This window comes from Platichthys flesus, chromosome 17 (assembly GCF_949316205.1).
Source record: "Platichthys flesus chromosome 17, fPlaFle2.1, whole genome shotgun sequence".
NCBI lineage: Eukaryota > Metazoa > Chordata > Actinopteri > Pleuronectiformes > Pleuronectidae > Platichthys > Platichthys flesus.
The window spans coordinates 14,198,145-14,218,955 of record NC_084961.1 but is presented as its reverse complement, the minus strand read 5'-3'; the positions used below and the strand labels follow the sequence as shown (position 1 = coordinate 14,218,955).

At 43.6% G+C, this 20,811-nt stretch overlaps 1 protein-coding gene across 3 annotated transcripts in view; it reads right to left on the bottom strand.

Annotated features, from left to right (window-relative positions):
- Nucleotides 1–17,065, bottom strand: part of fam49al (family with sequence similarity 49 member A, like) — a 32,244-nt gene extending 15,179 nt beyond the window's left edge. The window contains exons 1-3 of one of the 3 annotated variants that reach the window (XM_062410233.1): nt 16,747–17,065; nt 3,722–3,812; nt 154–233 (exon numbers count right to left, since the gene is read on the bottom strand). In XM_062410233.1, the coding sequence (XP_062266217.1) occupies nt 154–223 (70 nt within the window). In that variant the 5' untranslated portion in view covers nt 224–233; nt 3,722–3,812; nt 16,747–17,065. Of the gene's footprint in view, nt 1–153; nt 234–2,293; nt 2,547–3,721; nt 3,813–16,746 lie in introns of those variants that run through there. The other 2 variants (XM_062410232.1, XM_062410230.1) reach the window with 2 other exon arrangements.
- Between the last annotated feature and the right edge of the window lie 3,746 nt (nt 17,066–20,811).

Below are 20,811 nucleotides of genomic sequence, written 5' to 3'. Positions count from 1 at the left end.
AACGACAAACCACACCCACAACAGCACTTCATCAGCTCACACCCGACCCCCACCAGGCGACCTCCCAATGAACACCTCTGCTCCACGCACATGCACACATGCTCTCACATGTCAGGCACACGGACACGTGCCCACAACCAGGTGCTCACTTACTTTCAAAGTCCAGGAAAAAATGTGGACAGTTCTCTAAATCCTTGCCAAGGACCTTAATGAGGTTCCCCATGGCTGGCGACCTGGACAGGAGGGAAACAACAAAATGCATACAGTACGCAGAATCTGGCAACCTGCATGAAAACACACGGCATGCACACGGAGAACACAGCAGGTTGTGATGGTTTCAGTTTTCACTTGTCTAATTATCCCTCTCCCCCTGTCCTCCTCCATCTGTCTGTCCAGAGCAAAGTTGGACGTTCCACTCATGAATGACACTGATCACAGTTTGCATCCAATGCGCGGCGTATGCTGTATTCAATTAGAGGGGAGCCTAAATCCAGTAGTGAATCATTTAGCGCACTCATTGGGAGTCACTAGTCCTGGGCAATGGATTTAATCCATTTATTTGACTATAGTAACCTAATAAGAGCCTGCTCTGTACCGGCTACTCTGGCCTAATGCTCCTCATGCACAGCAGTCTATAGATACTTTATGACAAGCTCTTTATGCTTCATACCCAAAGGCCAGATGCCAGCACTTTATGCAACTAATGATACAAGCTTCATTAGATTATACTGCAGACGAGCAGGGTATACAGGTCTGTGTGCTCACACGTTTGTTTAGAGCAACAGACAAAACAAAATACTGTGTGCCAGTGGTTCCTGGTTTGAATCTCCTCAGTCCTGGCTGGACCAATCAGAGCTAACACAGGTAGTTGAAACAAATATTGTTCAAACTAGATAAAGGTAATCCCTCAAAGACTGGATCTGATATGATCAAAAATGCTGATTTTAAATACAGTTTTTCTGCTAAAAATAGAAAGCATTTCTTCTTTTATTTATTCTCTACTTACTTAACCACAAGCATGTTGTATACAACACTAAATGAATCATGGTATTGTGAATTCTGGGGGATTTAAATAATCCTAAAACTTGAATTGGTATCAGCCGTATTGATGCTGACCTTAAGTTCCAACCCACCCTTTATTTCAATGTTCTAAACTGTCGTGAAGATCTTGAGTTTTGAGTTTGAATGTAAATATTATACAGATTCAATAAAGATTTGCAACAAGCTGACACATATGCAATATTGGAATAACATGATGTTTACATGATCTGTTTGTGTGTGTTGGACAAAACAACACAAGTGGAATCCAATATTCATAAATGACCCTGGCGTATGAAAGCCCTCCTCCTAAATCATCCTCCGCCCGACCCCCTTCACAGTCATGGAGGTGCTTTAGTGTCAGAACGTACGCAGCTGCCGAATTTCACTTCCTCCTGCCGTACCCTCTGTGTGTATGTGCAATGTAAGCACGCACAACAGGCCTCTCAGTTTTCTCACTGCGAGTGCAATTTATGGCCGGTATTAGCATGTTTACGAGAGAGGGGGGGGGGAAGCCAGGACATTTCAATATTACTCAGCAGGAACGGGTGTTGCAATGCAGCACTGAGGTTCAGATAAAGAAGGGATGGAGTTACACCACCAGGCCGCTGAGACAGCTGGCGGACGCTCTGCATCCACGGGGGCTGCTCCCCTTTCAAAACGTTAGTGTATCCTCAGTATTATGTGACGGCTCCGTCTACAAATGGTGTCGGGTGGCAGAGGAAGAGAGCTGTATGCTGAGTCACTGCTGTGACCTATGAGCATCAGTCCGTGGATGTAAAACACACCCCGACTTTCAAACCACCTGCTCCACCGCACACCGAACCGGGGCCGTGCATATATGAATATCGCATGAATGTCCTCCGCCTGACAAGGTGAATACAAAGGCCAAGTCAAGGTTAGATTCATATCAGAGCCTCGTAGGAAGCAATGAGAGCTTCACTCTGACACAGATGTGTGTTAGTAGAAGCCACACATTGGCCACGCACACCTCTACACACACACACACAAACACGCTCGCACATTGAATCTGGAGCAGCATGTGGTCCGTCCAGAGAGCAGAGCTCGGCTGACGGTTGCCAGGCTACTGTTGGCCTGGTGATATCGTCTCCGCAGAAGATGTGGGGGGAGAAAAAAAAAGCATCGAGCTACACACAGAGCCTCAATCTGTACAACCTGATCAGAAATCTGTTTTTAACAACACACAGCCAGGGAGGAAACCAGCCGGCAGCCTCTCACACTTCTCTCTTCTTACCCCTTTTTTTTCCTCCTACGAGTGCTTCACCTCTTCCTCGTTCACACAGTTCCTCCCTTCCTCCTCCTGTCCTCGTCTTTGGTGTCCTGCTTTGTGAAGCTGCAGCTGTGAGTAAAGTCCCAGGTTAGCCCGACTCTGAGTGTTATCTGGAGTCCCTCTCCCTCTGCCACTTTCTGCTGTATTACAGACTGATGTAAACTTCTGTTCTCTTGCTTTTTCGCCCTCTGTCCCCCCCGGCGTGTGTATCTCTGTCCACTTCACACTTCTCTTTTTCAGTCATCTATTTAAAGGCCTGTGGTTTTCTGTCTTCGCTCTGCGTGCAAGATGCAGCACAGAGGGGATAAACCCTCCTGGGTGAGATTGTTAGTGTAAAAGAAGCACAGTATGATGTCTTCAGGTCATTTGCATTTCTCTATCATTTCAATCTGGATGCAGAGCGTGAGGCCTCTCTCTTATATTTGCTTCTGACATCAGAGCAGGTTCCTCAAATATATTCCCTGCAGCTCTCCTCCGCCCCACTTCTCTGTTTCACCACTCAGCAGCACTCTCCCGGCTCCTCTGGCCGTGTCTTGTCACAGCACATTTCTGTCATGGTGCCATTCAGTCCCACTGGTGGCCCAGCTCGAAGTGGCTGAACTGAAATAGTGACCGAGCTGCGCAAACACACCTTTGCTTTTTAAACTTGTAGATCAAGTCCCATAATGTTTGGAAGTCACGGTTTTGTCATCAGGACGTGGAACTCTGTGAATTAGGAAGTGCGTTTTGGTGGCCACTGGTTACAGATTCTGTTACACGCAAACACACCATGTTTGCAGTCAGCCAGCGGGAAAGTGGAGCAAAGTGCTTCCCTTATGCAACGGTGCAGCACACAGCTCTCATCTGTAGTCCGGCAAGGGAAACCAAGGCGGAGTCCTCCTCGAGTCTTAATAAAGACGCGGCTTCGCTCCCACATGGCGACTTGAGGCCAGGCTGGCCTCCCCGACTCCCTTTCAGCTCTCAGTGAAAGATCCCTCCTGTTGCAGCCCAGGAGCATCATCAGTGTGGATTTAGTGAGCTCAGAAACGGCACCGCTTTGCCAAGTCTAACCTCCATTAACTCACCGATAATACCATCTGAACTCCCTTTCTCCGTCGGCGTCTCTTTCTCTCTGCCTCTAACCACAATGATCCCTCTTTCTGTCGCACACCGGCTCACTGGCCTGTGAATCAAAAGCATTCTGCAGCTGTACTGTATACAAAGCTTGCAGCGACTGCACTCTCCCAGCTCTCATCTTTCCTCTCTAACCAGCCTTTCTCCTAAACTGTCTTTCCCTCTCTCCTCTCTTCAGCTCGCCCATATGGTGCTTCTCTGCAATATCCGTATTTTCAGGTGCTGTTCTTTTTATTTTTTTATGAGTATTTTTTTCCACCCTTCATTTTTCATTCCTACCTTCGCTTGTGTTTATCCCTCTGGAACACTTCACTGCATCAACCAAGGCTTGTCAGCTCCACACAGTGGTTACAGCATCAGCACCCACCACCTGACAAAGAGACAGACAGATAGACAAAGAGGAAAATTATCATAAAATTCAACTTCATGTAAAGTGCACTGCAGCGAAGAGGGTTGACTTTGGTTTTAAAATGCGCAGAGTCGACAAGGGGAAAGAAAAGCGTGTTCTGGACATAAACTAGGGGCAAATAAACATTGGAGACAATAATAATAAATATATATAAACTGCCTTGGCTAATGCATCAGATTAGCCTTCATTAGTGAGGTAGGGAAGTTACCCTTACTGTGGAACTTAATCCACACAGATTCAACCCGTTGCTAAAAGTAAAAATCCAATCATTCTATAATAAATAACTGCAATGATTTTTAGGCCGATCGAAAAACAAGCTGTTAGACAAGAGCACATTGGATTAACTTGGTGATGTAGCAGACATGTTACACTTGCAGAGCAGAAGTAGCCATGTTCATCCATTTATTTATTCATTTGTGATTGTGTCCACCTAATGAATCCGAGTCCAATATTCACTCTCCTTTAAGCTCTGTTTTGGTCTCTGCTAACGCCTGAGTAAAATATCTGACTCTTTGCTGAACATGCTCACTGGATGCTTAGATTGCCTGTTTGCCTGTCAAAGGTTTGAAAGTGATGAAAGTGAATAAAACCGTAGAGTTGCAGCTTTAGGCCTGAAAACCAAAACAATGAGCTGAAAGAAGCTAAAGTTTGCGAGCCAGCCAGCAAGCTAAGGGGGAACTCGAGATCAAGTGGAGATTCTCTGTCTAGATTTGTTAGTAAAAGTCCCCCCTTTCATTTTATGTGCAGTTATTTGATCCATTGCGATGATAAATCAAATTAATTTTAACGCTGCTGTAAGTGTCCTGATGATCTTCACGTTGTTTTCTACCCTAACAGGAGCATAACCTTTAGAAAAATACCTCAATGGAAATTGTGTCGTCCACTTTCACAGGTGGTTTAAGGTCAATTGACATTGAGGCCTAAAATATACACACAGCAGATATAAGCGGTTGGCGGTTGTAAACAGAGGTTATTTACTGTGGCTTCGGTCTGAAATAAACAGTATAACGCTGCTGCAGTCTGATCTGAGAACCTAGAAGGTGCTTCTGTCTCTCCCGTGTTAACATTCTCAATAATGGACAAAGCTTGTAAAAGCTTATCTCATTCGTTATGTCTTCCCCGGCCGCAGCGTTGTCTTAACCGCTGCCTGGTGTAACTATTAACACCGCCGCTGCTGCCCTTGCATCATCGAATCTCATTACGGGAGAGTAGACAGGAGGGGGGGGGGGGGGGGGGGGGGCTTTGAAGAATGGTTGCCAGGGAAACACAGCCTCTTATTCTCATGGCAACACGTAGTCGGGCACTGTTCAGTGTTATCAATCAGATGTGGATTGGACGGACGGACGGAGGGATGGATGAACTATGCTTCTCTTAATCTCTAGAGTGTGTGGGACAGCAAAGCATTGACGTTCCTTCTTGTGGGGGTTGTAAACAACATCATCCAGCACTCCGGGAATAACAGGTCAACTACCACAGGGAGAGTTGCTCCGACTACATGTTCCATTCAAGTAAATTTGCTAATGCTCATTGATTTCTTTTCTCCATAAATGGGCAGAGTCCAAAGCAGGTCAAAGGACACAGTGAGGTCAAGAAAGGTGAAGACTTGAACTCAGACTCGGGAGGTTAATTCCCGTGCACATAATGGTAAACTTCATCTTTTGAGTGAGATTACTCTTCCTCTCTGAAGTTATTTGTTATAGTATTCTGCCCCTTGACCTTTCGACCTATTCTCAATTAACAATAAAAGGCCACTATGAACCCACACATCATTTCCAATTTACCATGTTCCAAACCCAAGAGATCGTAGGTCCAGCAAACCATTAATGAAAACCCAGCAGCTGTTTTTATTTATAACTATTAATGTTTGTACCAAATCAAATTGAGAGCTGGTGTTTAATTTTGCTCCAGCCTCAGGGCCCTGACTCCAAATTTTGACTGATGATTTTCAATTCTGCTTAATTAGCTGAGTGCTTTAGTTTTCTGTTTGAGCTCCAGGCCACCTGTTTACTTTCTCAGCACTTTCTCCATCTGATCCACACTCAGACTTCACTTTCCGGCTATGTCCTTGCTCTTTGCCAAATATCCAGCATGTGGCTCTGCAATGATTTATTTTATCCCAGTGGCTGCTTTTTGATGCTACTCAGTTTTGATAATTTTAAATAAAGACAAACCTATTACTATCTAATCTTTATTTTTCCATAATTGATTAATTTGCAGATCATTTTCTTGATTTTAACATTTGTCAGAAAGTGTGTCCATCGCGATTTCTTGAGACCCACTTCAAATCTTCAAATGTCTTGTTTTGTCCAACCGTACACAGATTTAAACAAATTACACAGAAAAGCCAATATTATCATGTTGACGAAACTACGACCAGTAAATAGAATTTTTCTTAATTAGTGATTAAAGGATTATTTAATAATAAAAGCACTTCCTTCATTAATTGATCGACTAATCATTGTAGCTCTCCTCCAATCTATCTAATTGGCCCATCTCCTCTATCACTTTCTACCACAGAACTCCAGAACAGATTCAATTGAAAGTCGAGGCGGTGCTCTAGTGGCAGAAACTTGGACTATGGGCAGAGAGGGTCTCTGGTTGTCTCTGGTTCGACTCCACGGAGATACAACAAAAGACGAACCTGGATTGATCTGTCCAAAAATCCAAGAGTCTCCCTACCCTGTCTAGTGCCCCTGAGCAAGGCACCTTACTCCCCCAACATCTGCTCCCGAGCGCCGTACATGGTCGCTCACTGCTCTGTGTGTCCTGCACCAGATGGGTCAAAAGCAGAGGTTGAATTTGCCTGCCATTGCATGGGTGTGTTGTGCATGTCTGTGCATGTGTTTGGTATGAATAAACATATCTTAATCTTAATCTTATGATTCATTTGTAAATGTAGATTGTAAATCAGAAAAGCTTCTTGACAAAAAAATTATTCCTATACATTCCACATTAATGGTTTTCCATGCACCCCTGTGTCCAACTTTCAGGTAATGTGATAACAGCTTAACTAATTCTATGACAGTTACCACACTCTGCATGAAGAGGAGCAATTGGTTTGATTCATATTGTTTTCATAATCAAGAAACCACGGGGAAACATCTGAAGGGCATGTTTCTCCACAAATGTAGTTTTCTTTTAAATGTAGGAGTGGTCATTTGATTCTGGAACAAATTCCTGTCGCGATAGCCATTAATTAATTACGTTTTCTGAGTGAACAAATTGAAAAGCTGCTGCTGTGGCCCTCGCAGGACTGTAACAAACACGAGCAACCAGGTACGCTAGCAAATCATTTCATTTGGATGGAATTTAATTATTGGCGGGTGTACCTGCATGGCACTAAACAACCCGCCTGCCTGTGCTCTTACTGGAAGAGGATGTATTGGTTGAATAGTTCCTCTTCCCTTTGCTTTTATTTGACACACGCAAGTCTGTGTGAACACAGTGTTTAATATAATCTTCATTTTCTTTAAAGTCAAAACTAATCAATGAGATTCCAGGAAGACTTGATGAGGCCCATCATGAATCAGTGTCATGTTAATCTAATATGTATTCTACTGCGCTGCAGTCTCCACGAGAGCAGGCAGAGTGGGAGAGGTCCGTTTTTTGAAATGTACAGTTGCTGCCTCTTCAGCGACTTCAGTGCCAATGGTGAGGGTCAGAGGGGCAAAGGAAGAGAGACAGAGATCCCAGTCACTGCCAGTAGACATCTGTCTGTTTTATTGAAACTCCAAAGAACTCAGCTAATGTGAGTTCTGCGCACCGAACAGGTCCTTCTTTTAAAAAACCAGCGGTGATCATTCCCTCTCTCGCTCCCTCTCGATCTCTTTCACTTTTTCCTCAACCTTTCGCCCAATCTCTCAACAAACCCCTCTTTCCGCCCCCCCTGTTCACGCACACCCTATTGACCTCTTCTTCCGTTACTGTCTCTTTTATGGTTCATCCATTCTTCCCTTCTTTCCTCTCAGCATATTCTTCCTAAATATAGAGACGAGTGCAGAGAGCTATGTATCACCAGCTCGTGTGTATTTTGGGAGAAAGGAGGGGAAAACAGGATGGATGTAGAGTGCGCTAAACACCCACCTAAACTCAGTTAATCTTCCTTTCAGTTAGAAGAGACATGTTTTATATAATATACGTTTCTGTAGGAGGGGAGAGGAATTAGACCAAAAACAATCAGAGGGGGGAAAGGAATGGAATTAAGGAAAGGAAAGAATAGAATAGACTTAAGGAAAAGGAAAGGAAGTGAAAGAAAATGAATGGAATGGAATTAAGGAAAAGAAAGGACAGGAATTTAATCAAATAAAGGAAAGGAAATGATGGGAATAGAATCAAGGGAAGGAAATAGATAAAGAGCCAGTTTGTGGACTAAGATGGGCTATGGCAGCGTCACACTCAGCTGGACCGTCGCAAAAGATTGACCGCCAATGGAATGCTACAGCCAATTTGCCTCAGGCTTACACACAAACACACACACACACACTCACACAATTATAGATACCGCCATTCGACGCTGAGGTGAGAAAGGAGAATAAAAGTGCAGAGCGGCTGAGCGTGAGAGTGAAGGATGGAGTGGCAGGGAGCAAAAGAGAGCAAGATGGAAATGGAAGGAGGAGGTTACGAGCCTCCATGCATCACCCCTCCCCCTTCGTCCTTGTTCTCACACACATACGCACACATACACACGTACACAAATGTACACACGTGCTCGCTGAGTGTGAGTTCAGAGCCTCGTGAAAGGGCGATCGTAAATGAACATTGTGATTCGGTGCTGCACGGTTAACAAAGAACGAGGGAGGATAGAGCGAGAGACAAAAAGAGAATTTACAGAGAGAGAGAGCGGGAGATGGTATGGAAATGTAAAAGCTCAACTTGGATCAATTCCTGTTGTGTAACATGCGTCAGTGTGTTCATTTTTCAAGTGAAATAAATAAGTGGGCCAGCAACTGAGGGATTCAATGTTTCTCTGCTCGGAGACGGATAATCACTGAACTCTAATGTGTCTAAATTGTGTGGATATTGTGAAGGTTTATAAATGCCTCTGTATATATCCCTGTTATTCAAGATATAGTCATTAATATTTGAATGCCGCAGATTGGCCCGGGGGCGTTTTGAGCCTTGAAAAAAATAAGTAAAGCCTTAGATTTGAGATTTCAGAACAACTTCCCTCCGTGCTTCAGCTGTCAGAGGATGGATGGATGTAAAGTGAGTTCTTGTTGTTTTTTATTTGTGGTAAGTGATGCCAATTAGCTGCTCTCAAAGGGAACGCGATAGGCTTTTAGGGGTCTACATGTACTTGAGGGGGATTGGGATGTGTTTATGTTCCCGTGTGTGTGTGTGTGTGTGGGTGTGTGTGTTATGTGTCGACATCTTTGTAACCCAGACCCTTTGCTTGCATGTCCTTCTCTGAACCCCTGCCGTCTGCAAACAAAGAAAGAAGCAATACACTCCAGGACTGTACAGACAGATTCGCTTTGTCCCTTACACGGTGATTTTAATGGGTCAGGACTTTGTGTGTGTGTGTGTGGGTGTGGGTATGGGTGTGTGTTTGTATATGATTGCAGTAATTTTTGGGGGATAAAATGTGTTGAACTCTGGATTGCATTGCAGATGCAAAGTTATATCTAAGAGCGTTGGGTTAGACAAGTTGTTGTGTTTAAGGTTAGTTAGAGGTTAGAAGTGTGTGTGTGTGTCTGAGCATTATAAAACAGAGCATAATGGCAGTAAGAACTCACTGTCTTGTAATTGTCTCTCCTTCAACTCTCCTTCACTCTTCCGGTCCTTTTATTGTCTGTCTGCCCATTATCTGTGTCAGTCCACCTCTATATACATCAACTAGTGTTCTCTCCTTTAAATAAATTAGATGTGTGTGTGTGTGTGTGTGTGTGTGTGTGTGTGTGTGTGTGTTTTAAGTATCAACATTTTCTCTGATTAGATTGACTCATTACTCAACTGGTCTTGTTCGGTTCCTTTCTGTCCTTCACTTTGTTCCATCTCTGTGCAATTGTAACTTTTTGGGATAATTTCTGCCCTTTGTTAGAGAGCAGCTGATAGCACAGACAGTGGTAGTGATCAGAGAATGGAGCCTCTGCATCAAAGTCCAGCCAATGCACCTATCCGACAAATCATGAGACAATCTCAGCTGTCAATCATGACGTCCCATCCATTTTCATAGCATAAAATAAGCAATTATAACATTTAAAAATAGGGTTAGGGTTAGGTGCCTAAGATGTCAAAAAAACCATCTTATCCACTAACATGGAGTTGGCAGAGGTAATGATGTATGCTGCAGCCATCCACTAGGGGGCAATCCAGATGTTTAATAGGAGAATACTATTGTTAATTTAGTGTGGAATACAAAATGAGTGCTATTGTGATCTATTGTGGAATTGGGTCACGGCACGTGTCTCAAGCGATCGGCCACAGCACATGACTGTGGAGAATGAATGGGTGACCTCTGACCCTAGCGTGACCTAGAATCTATATTCAGCTCCGAGTGACTCCACATACCTGAGAGAGACGCTGTGTCCTTGACAGAGGCAATGCTCCATCCGACTGTGCTGCAGTGTGTCTCGCATGGAAGAGGATGCAGTGTTACACTATTCCCTGTCCCACTGGGAGGGGGGGGGGGGGGGGCAGCAGCAGCTCTCATGTATAAGAGAAGTGTCTGTGATGTCAGGTATGTGCTCAAGTCGATGCAGAAAAATAACTGATTGAACATAATGAGCATAAAGTATAGAGGAGGCAGTTCGGGTTAGGTTGGTTCCCTGGTGTGAAAGTTTGAGATTTTGGCTCTATATTTCAGTTATTTCTTTGCTGTTTGATGGAAAATAAATTATATATAAATACAGTAATTAAATCCTCGCTGACTGAAGCTGAACTAATTGAGCATGTGTGTTTTCATTTGAATATAAAAGGGGCAAATATAGTGTCTGTGTCTGGCTCAACAATCCTGATCAAACAGTGAACAAAAGTATAGTTGCCAGCATCCCGGTGGGCCCACGGCAGATCTGGCATATGAGAAAACACACACACACAGACACACACACACACACACACGCTCACAAAGAAAAAGATACAAATATACAAAGACATAAAGTGAGGAGATGAAAATGAGAAGCTCCACCCTCCATGGGCTAAGTTGTTTGTTCTAAAACGACTGCAGTTTTGACTAGAATGCTGCATACCTCACCCAATTAGTCCCCTTACATTCCACACCCAATCCTACTACCCTACTAACTGAAAATACATCTCAAGTGCTGTTTCCTTACTAAATCACCATTACCTCAGATACACCTTGCAGGTTTCTAGCCTACCCAAATATAAAACCACGTTTAAATCTGATACAGTCCAAAATTACATTGACTCATGGATATCAGTCCCCTAAATAAGCCTATTTGTTTTTCATCAAGATCCATGCATTGTCCCATTGGGAGTTGGTCAAAATGTCATCTCAAGCAAATATTTTAAGGTACTTGTAACGCTGCATGTTAACCTGATTCCAATAAAGGAGCCGGCAAAGCAACCATTATCCTAAGCATTGATATTATATTTTGTATAGTATACTTCACTATTGAGATTAAAGGGAATTTTCAGAGTCGAACGTTCTTACAGCCCTTATCACCAAAAACCCTAAAATCTCGTTTTTCTTTTCAAGTTGACGTCCTTGTTGGCTCTCACCATTATAAGTGTAGCCTATTGAACAGAATAAACCAATTCCTCTTTGACAGGCAAAGTCTTCTTATCCCATTAATGTATATTTACCTTTCGATCAAGTACCCAAACACTTGGTTATATCATCCAGCAGAGCTTGTTCCCAGAGCTGGAGCCTCGATTGAGATAACATTGCTAAGTAGATAATTTGCCTCTCCACTTATTAAACAGTAATTGCAACACCGGCTCACGTCTTCTCCTTCCGCTTTGCTTTCCACAACCTTCCATTGGCCTAAATTGGCTTCACCTTCCCACTGAATTGGGTATATTGATCTTATATATGGCCAGAGGGCGGGCGTTTGTGCTAGTTATTGATTCTAGTGGACAGCGATTGATCTGATCGACAGACAACAGGCCATGAGGCCTTCTGAAGTCCTCAGAGAGCAGATCTGAAGTCATATGATTACATATAGAAATTGATCCCGTCTTTTATTTCTAAAGGAAGAGAGAGTTGGACAAGTTAAGTCATCTGTGGTTAGAAGTGGACTCACAGAGGCAGGAGAGGAATCACTGTGGCCTCTTTCTTTGTCTCTTTGGATCTGATATCACACATTTCAAATGGCTTCCGCAGAAACGTGGCAACTGGAAGATAACAGAGCTTTCCATGGGTTCCACACGAGCCATCCAGAGTTGATATGCGGTAATATGATTGAAGAGTTATCAGATCTGGCCTGCCATGTCGTGGAGAATAAGATCACACCACCGTGTAAGTCTGTTTTCTCACTGACTCAGTGTTTTGTGTTAAACAGTTTAAATTAAAGACCTTCACGTATCTAAACTTGTTAACCATGACACTTGATGAACCTTTAACAAAATTGTACCTTTAAAACAAGAGGAATGATGAATCGGAAGATTTTATTTTTCTAGAATAGAGTTTTCTACTTTAAAGCAACATTGTATGTTTAGAAATGCTGACTTTATTCATGAAAGTTTAATTGCACTGCAAACAACTGACATTACCTTGCCATGCAGAATATTTAATTTGTTTTAATTAACTGAATAGTTCAACATTTTAGGGTAAGGTGGTTATTAGCATTCATATTTGGAGTTAGATGAAAGGATGGTACAAATCTTATGCCTGTACATGAAGCTACAGTCAATAGTTGGGTTGCTCAGAATAACATAGAGTCTGGAAGCAACATCCTGGTGGTTTTCAAATGTCACTGAACCAGACTAAGCTCCCCTTAAGCTTACTAATTAACATGTTTATACCCCCCCCCCCCCCCCCTAACTCTTTGCAAGGAAGCAAATAGATGTTAACTTGAAAAATATCAAAAACGTAATTTATACACACAGGCAACATTCCCAGTTCTCTAAACTGAATGGTGTAGATAGCGGCTCCTTCGTAATATATCGGGACTTGCCCTCACACCCTGTATCCTCCATCATTCAACCCTGTGTTCTTTTAACAGGATCATTTCTGTAATCCCTAATTCCTGACAATACTGGCTTAAAATCCACAAGATATCCAGGTAGAATTGGATCACATCTGAAATTCCTAAATGATTTAAGTGCTAGATACAATACAAGTCTGATCCAGCCTCTAAACGCATGAAAATTAAAAGATATATATATACAGCACGCTACAGTGAAAGCTGTTTGAATGACGGATGTTGCTGGACAAAAGTGGTCTTTCAGTCAATAAAACGGGAATTATTCAGATAAACTGTGGATTAATGTCACATATTTTTGTGGGGGGGGAAACTGCTGGGCTTTACGGACAAACATATGGACGATGTTGTGTTTTAATCAACATCCATGCAACATGGTTGTCCATCCGCTTATTTTCTGGCTTCTATGCCTGATAAGCTTCTCTAAGTAGAAAAGAGCACTAATCCACCATCACGTCGCCGTTGCTCCTTTCAACAAGTATTGAAGGACAGACAGTGCACATGTTTAAAGATGGTTTGGCGTGAAAAACAATACAATTATCCACCAAATTACAAAAATTTGCAGTTGAGGCAGCTGTCAAAACCTTTAACTCACACAGAAGGATCTTGGATTCATAGAGCAATCTAGGTAGCAGCTGAATCCTCTATTTTATATATACACCCTTTCATTTGTGATGAAAAATGCTCTTTCAGGCTGTTCTATTAGCAGCGCCAGTGCATTTTGACAAAAACACTTTTAATGACATGACACTGTGGTCCCCGACATTTCCGTGTCACTGTACGTGTCACTCCTCCGCCCTTATTCACAGGACGTCAGTCGAGGTTGCAGCGACCTGTCTGGTACACCGAGGGCTGGAGAAGATCATTACACATCATTACACCTGATGGCCTGTGTTGACAGTGCCTTCCTCGAAAATGACAAATAGCGAGAGAAGCCGCAAACAGGACCAACTCTCGCCTTCTTATTTCCCCCTGCTTTTCCTGTCTCTCTCTATTCCAACCCCATAAACCACAATTTCCTATTCCCAGTCCCTCAACATTGTAATAAGTGACATTCCGGAGCCACAAGGTTACACACTTCAGTAATGTGAAATACATGTTATCATGTCAACTGAGTAGAGGGTGTGAACTTGAGTTAATTGCCTTGATAACGTGAACACCGCTCAGTTTGACTGTACCTATCGCCGAGGAGAATACTGGAGCACAAAGGGTGATGTACTGTAGAGACGTTACATTAAGGGAAATGTAAAGACTCTCTGTCTCCTCCAACCCCCCATGCCTGTCTTCTGCCTTGTCAAACCTGATAATCCCGACACATGCTAGGCTAATAACATCCCGCAACTCATATGGACAGAGGAAATGAGACATTGTGAGAAACGCAGATCACTAATCCCCTGCAAGACAGCAGGATGGGGTGATTGTGCAGCGCTGGAAGACGCCACCGAACGCTGTCAACACCATTTTGCGGTGAGCGAGAAGGAAGTGGCAGAATGTACCGAGGTGATGAAGACTGACTGGAGCGGAGCGGAAGGAGAGAGAAATTATGAGATCGGGGGGGATGAATTCAATGCTGGAGTTAATGACTGAGCAGAGAGAGGTGAATAGAGAGAATGGACGAGAGGGGATATGCTGACGGACAGAAAAAGGGAGAGGAGAGAAGGAGGCGGGTAGGAGACAAAGGGTGGCAGGGAAGGAGAGAGGAGAGAGGAGGAAATGCAGACGGGCATGTTTCTATGGGCGCACAGGAAAGATTCGGGGGTGAGGGAATCTTGCATCATCGCGGCGGGCCAATGAAAAGGCTTGGTTCAAATGTTCAAAGGGAGTGTCCTAGCAACAGCGGAGTAAATACCATAGCAGCCACCATTCCATCTCAGACCGGAAAAAAAACCTTAACACACACACACACACACACAGCCACCCACACACACACATACACATTGATTAACACAATCGTGAACTAGAGCACAAACATGTTAGCTGTTTCAGCGATCCTTGTTGTTTATTCATACATGTTAATAGGTCATAATCTACATAATTTGATTCGTTACCATTCAGCTGTATGGAAGCATCTTAACGTGTGTATTAAAAAATGACAGTCATAAATATCATAATTAGAATCAAAACATTTTTTTCTCTCATTTTATCAGATTACCAATATATAGTATTTTATCAAATTATATTGTAAGTTTGAGGTTACTCTGTACACTGTAGAAGGTGTAGGAATGTATGAATATATGAATATACAGTATACATTTGTGCTACAAAATATAGTTATATTAAATATATTGATATTGATATTTAATTGATATTTCAATGTGTTCAACAACAAGCGCAAATATGTCTATACACTATGTGCACAAGTCAATATATTGTATGTATATACATATATGCATATAAACGTATACAGTATAGCTATGTGGAATTTTGACGTGTGTGTCATGAAAGTCAACATGGCAGTAAATCATCAGTTAATCTACTCTTATGGATTAAGACCAGAGTCAGTAGATTACAGGAGGGATAGACGGGGACCACATCTTTCAATTACACACCTCTCCCGTCAGTTTTTCCCTCCCTCCCACCTGCCCAATGCACTCAAAGTACCTCATCATGCTTTCACTTTCCACCTTTCTTTTTTATCCCTCTCTCCATCCACAGCATACCTCTCGTTCTCTCTTTCACGGGCACGCACAAAGAAGGCCTGCAGAGTCACACGGCAGCCTGGCGAGTTCTGCCGTCCCCTCTCCCTGCATTAATCTCTACACCCGCTTTTTCTTCCCATTTGAAATAACTCCTGAAAAGCCTTACCCCTCGTTCATTCATCCCTCCATTCAGTTTTCTTTTCCCTCCCTCCTTGCTTCCCTCCTCCTTGTTTTCCACTCCAGTCGCATGCACCCACCCCTTCTGATCAGCAGTCTAATCTGGGGCTATTGTTTTTATCATGCTGTTTGCAGAGACAAGCTCGCAAGAACACACACACACACACACACACACACACACACACACACACACACACACACACACACACACACACACACACACATCTCAAACACCTCCCTCGCTGTATAGAATCAAGCACCTTTCTACTGACGCTAACCATTCCTGATGCAATGCAAGTGTGTTAAGGGAAGTGAGAAGGCAGGCAGGCATGCTTGACATGCAATTCACCCACATAGTCCATAGAACACTCCAGTGCATCAATATGATATATGATGCATGTGCTGTGATGGTTCTAGGTCACATGTGTCCTGTGACCAAACTGTCATCCATCACTGAAAATACAATATAAACATACATGCTGAGGTGTGCGTGCGGGTGTGTGTGTGGGTGTTTGTATGTGTGTGTGTGTGTGTGTGTGTGTGTGTGTATATGACTGTGGCAGTGACTATGGCAGTGGCCATACTGCTCTGGCTAAGCACTGCAGTGAAAAAAGAACAAGTCCTAGTTGACCAGTCTTACAGGGTTTTGATGTGGTCAGGCCAAATGCAATGCCCCCTACCCTGATACGTCCAGGATCCTGAACCAGGCTATATTACACCACATCTAGCCCACCTACCCGAAGGCAATAGCAGCATACCGCAGCTGAAATCACCCACCAGCCTCCACCTAAAGTCTAACCCACATCCATCTTCCATCCTCTCCTCCTCCTCAGCCTCCGTCTCCAGCTCGCAGCTTCTCTCTCAAGATGCAGGATGGGACTATCCAGACCGTTCTTACTATCAGTGCTAAATAGATGAACTGATGGTGAATGAGACAAAAAAGAAGAAGAAGAGGAGAGTGTTGGCTCAGCTTACCGGCTGGGCGTGCAGGAGGGGAGGATGCTGCCTCTGACTCTGCTCTTCCTTCCTTCTCTCCGGAGCGAGGTGAAGCAGAGATGGATGCAGGGAACAAAAGAGGAGGACAAAGGGCAGAGAAGCGGAGACAAAACGCAGACGCCGGGAACTGGTGGCTAGTGAGGGAATGAGAGACAGAGGATGTAAAATAAAAGAGGAAATAAGAGTCCCGGGGTCGCTTTTCTTTCTCTTCCTCTGCGAGGATCCTTTATTCTTGTGAGCCAGAGGGCTGTGGATTCACCTAAACACTGAGCACACGCACTGCCTCACGCCACACAGCCCTCCCTCTCTCTCTCCCTCTGCACTAAAGACAGCAGCTGTTGGTCTATGAGAAATAGAACGTTCTATCCCCCTCCCTCTCCCCTTCTCCTCCCACCTCGCTTGCTCACAAAGACCCCCACCACACACACACATACACACACACACATTTGCCATGTCCTCACAACACCCCCTCCCCCTTTGACTGACATCTCCCACTAGCCTGCTGTTAATAAGAGGAGGGGGCGCACTATGCTGTGTGTGTGTGTGTGTGTGTGTGTGTGTGTGTGTGTGTGTTTGAGAGAGAGAGAGACTTGTATTGTGTTTGACATTGTTTCAGCAGCAGTGACTTTTTCTGTCCACACAGTGTGAAAGTGAATCATGGTGAGTAAGGATGTGCAGCAGGGTATTTTTGCAAACTGTGTGGGTGACTGCTGAGCATCGTTTGCCGCTGCGCTGCGGTGAGGAAGGAAATTCACAGCATTTGTTGTGAGCATGTTTATATTTATGATGAGTCTGAAATGCACAGAGAGACTATCATCATAAGTGAGCTGAAATTAATGAGATGTGGCGCTCAATGTTTTTTTCCTTCTCTCTGTAACAGGTGGAAGGACTCTTGAATGTGAGTGTGAGTGTGTGTGTGTGTGTGTGTGTGTGTGTGTGTGTGTGTGTGTGTGTGTGTGTGTGAGAGAGAGTGTGTGTGTGTGTGTCAGCCCTTTCCCTCCCTGTTCTTATCCAGTAATGTTTTGGGATGCAGAAAACCCCCATTAGGCACCCTCACTTCAGGGTCGTCAAGACAAAAGGGCATGGTTAAATGAACCATAGCTTAATTGACATTCTCGATATATTTGTGTGTGTCTGTGTGTGTGTGTGTGTGTGTGTGTGTGTGTGTGTTCGTGTGTGTGTGTGTGTGAACATGTACAGTGCCAGCCTTGTAACAGACGAGTAGCTGTGCGAGCCAGCCCCCCCGCAGGACTATGCCATGTATTGGGGCCAAATTAAGTGTAGAGTATAGGGGTTAGCGTGACCCGGTGCCCTTATGAACAAACAGCTAATGAAGTGGAACACTTTGTGTGTAAACATGAACTGGAAACTCCATTCATCAGATATAGAAAAACAGATGAAGAAACTCTGCAGGCATTTTTTCAGAAAAACGTGTTTCTACGGTTACCACGAAATGGACACTAGAACAAAAAGTACATTTCCTTTCTGACCTTTTTTCTTCCGTCAGGTGATAGTACTGCACAGCTACAGGCATGTATCTTTTTTGACATTTGTAGCAAACGTTTACATACTAGGGTGATAATCTGACACATGCAAATGCTCCATATGCTTTCTGCTAAACCTGAATAACGAAGAACAGGAAGAACATTATGTCTAACAATAAGTATGGGCCTGTTTTTGTGGTTTTGGGTCTCTGCTACTTTCACATCACCAAACCTTACGGACCGACTCGAGATAGAACTTTAAACTCTGTTCTGTTTTTAATTCAAATTCCCCAGTGATGATACATGATTAACTCTGTCGAGATCACGTGTTATACGAGTGAGAAACGTCTTCAAAACACGTTAATGTGAGAAAAAAACAAAAATAAAGAGGTGTAATGTAGTTCATCCACATGCTGAGCATGGTAGCCTCCAGGCTCACATTCAAATAAAGTGTGAGTGAAGGGAAGAACTCTGAGTTTGACATGTACCAGGATACCGCTGAGTCATCGTACACCAAACGCAGAGGCCATGTTGCAGTAGTTGTTGCTGACACTCAGGCTGGAGACTGAGCACCACGAGGATGGAGCAAAGGTTAAAACACAGGCGAGGCAAATCTGTGTGGAGTTGACGAGAGAGCAATCCTGCTTTCATATTTAACATATTTACCGAAACACATGCTGAGACAAGTGTGTGCCTCCAGACTGAGGAGAGGAGCGGAGGAGGAGCTCCGTCAGAGAGATTCTCATGAGTCACTGAAGCTCATTAAGTGGGAGGATATTATAAAGCTGGCGTGAGACTCATTGTAATGATGCGAGCTTCAATCTGCTATCATGTTGCTGCCCAAATGTGAAATGAGCTTCCCCCAGCAGTCAGGTAAACAGATGTTTTAATGCAGACAGAAAATGCCAAACATCAACTCTCGAAACCAATGTTCGCCCACATTGATACGTTATACAATTGGTTTAATATATTCAGTGGAGGATCTAAGATTTTTCTTGGCTCTGTAAAGAGGGGGCACAATTTGCACAGAGAGGCCATTTATATGTTCAACATCCATGAACAATTCCTGATTCAGCAAGGTAAGGATTTAAGTCATTCCTTGTTTACTACTAGCTCTATAGCTTTTAGTAAAGCCACACAATATTGAATATAGCCAATTCTACTTCTACCGGGGACAGTGCCCCCACTGACCCTGCCATTGAATATATTTGTCTTATTTGACGTCACTCTTAAAAGGTTTCAGCATAAATATATGTGTTTATCCTTACTTTATGAGGCTTCAGAGAGAAACAACATGGTGAAGTAACTGATGGTCTAGGAGCCCTGTGTTTTAACCAATCGGCTTAGACACACACATGACCGCGTGATCTCCACTCTAGATCTCTTGCCAACATCAGTGTCGCCTTTCTAATTTCCTCATTTCAAAAGGACTCCAGCGTGGACTGAGATCATTTGTAGACTCAGTGCATCGCAGTCTGGAAGGCTTTCAAACAACAAAATACTTCAGGGTTTCACTGTTCAAGCCCGCAGCGCCGCCCCTGATGAGCCAAACACACACCGGACCAGATGTTGTCTTTGGAACAACGGGGGGTGGGTGCGACTGGTGGTGATGGAGGGGTGGGTTTGAATGTTGTCTGTGAATAAACACGATCTTTGATGTGAGGCGTCATACTGAACCCTCCTGACCAACTCGACTCCGGCTAAAAGATAAATTGTTCACATCCCACCAAACCGTGAAATCCAATTCTGTATGCTATTGAGAGTAGACTCACACCACTGTCTTTCTTTTGTGTGTGTGTTGGTGTGTGTGTGTGCTTGTGTGTCTGTGTGTGTGTCTGTGTGTGTGTGTGTGTGTGTGTGTGTGTGTGTTTGTGTGTGTGCATGTGTATGTGAGTGTGTCGGTCAGATTGAACAGCAGATACCGCAGACCCTGGCTGAGACACATGATCATCACCTGATCTGTGGTGTGTGGCTCTGAAACATGGCAGCTGTGCATTGGAGGACACTGAAATGAGGAAAATGGTTAGATTTCTATTTGCATATGATTCTAAATAAAGTTTGCCTCTGGAGAAGCCCACGGTGTACAGTCACAAAGCACATAAATATCAAATAATGATTGCTAAGTCCTTCATTAACTGCTTAATTGCACAGAAATATCTGTTATTCAATCTGAAACTATACTGTATTTTAAATTCCCAGCAATTCCAGTCTGATGTCCTCTATTTGCTATAGAGGTGGAAAAAGAGAAGAAGCTGCATTTGTAAGACCCAGCCTAGATATGGAGAGCCCCATTTTTATTACTGAAATATTTATATCTGAGCATTATTGGCAAGCAGAATAAGGTAGAGCACCTTCGATTATTTATACAGTGTCTATTATTTTTTTTAGGTCAATTGTCCCATCTTGTTGCCATTGCATCGGTGGCTGCCTTTGGTGTGTGAGCCCACGGTTGGCCAAAGGCCTCCTTTATGAATAATGAGGGGAAGTAAAGTGCACTGGTACCATTACTGCGAAACGCTGTGAAAGAGCAACTTGGAGAGAAAAAATCAGAGCTGAGAAC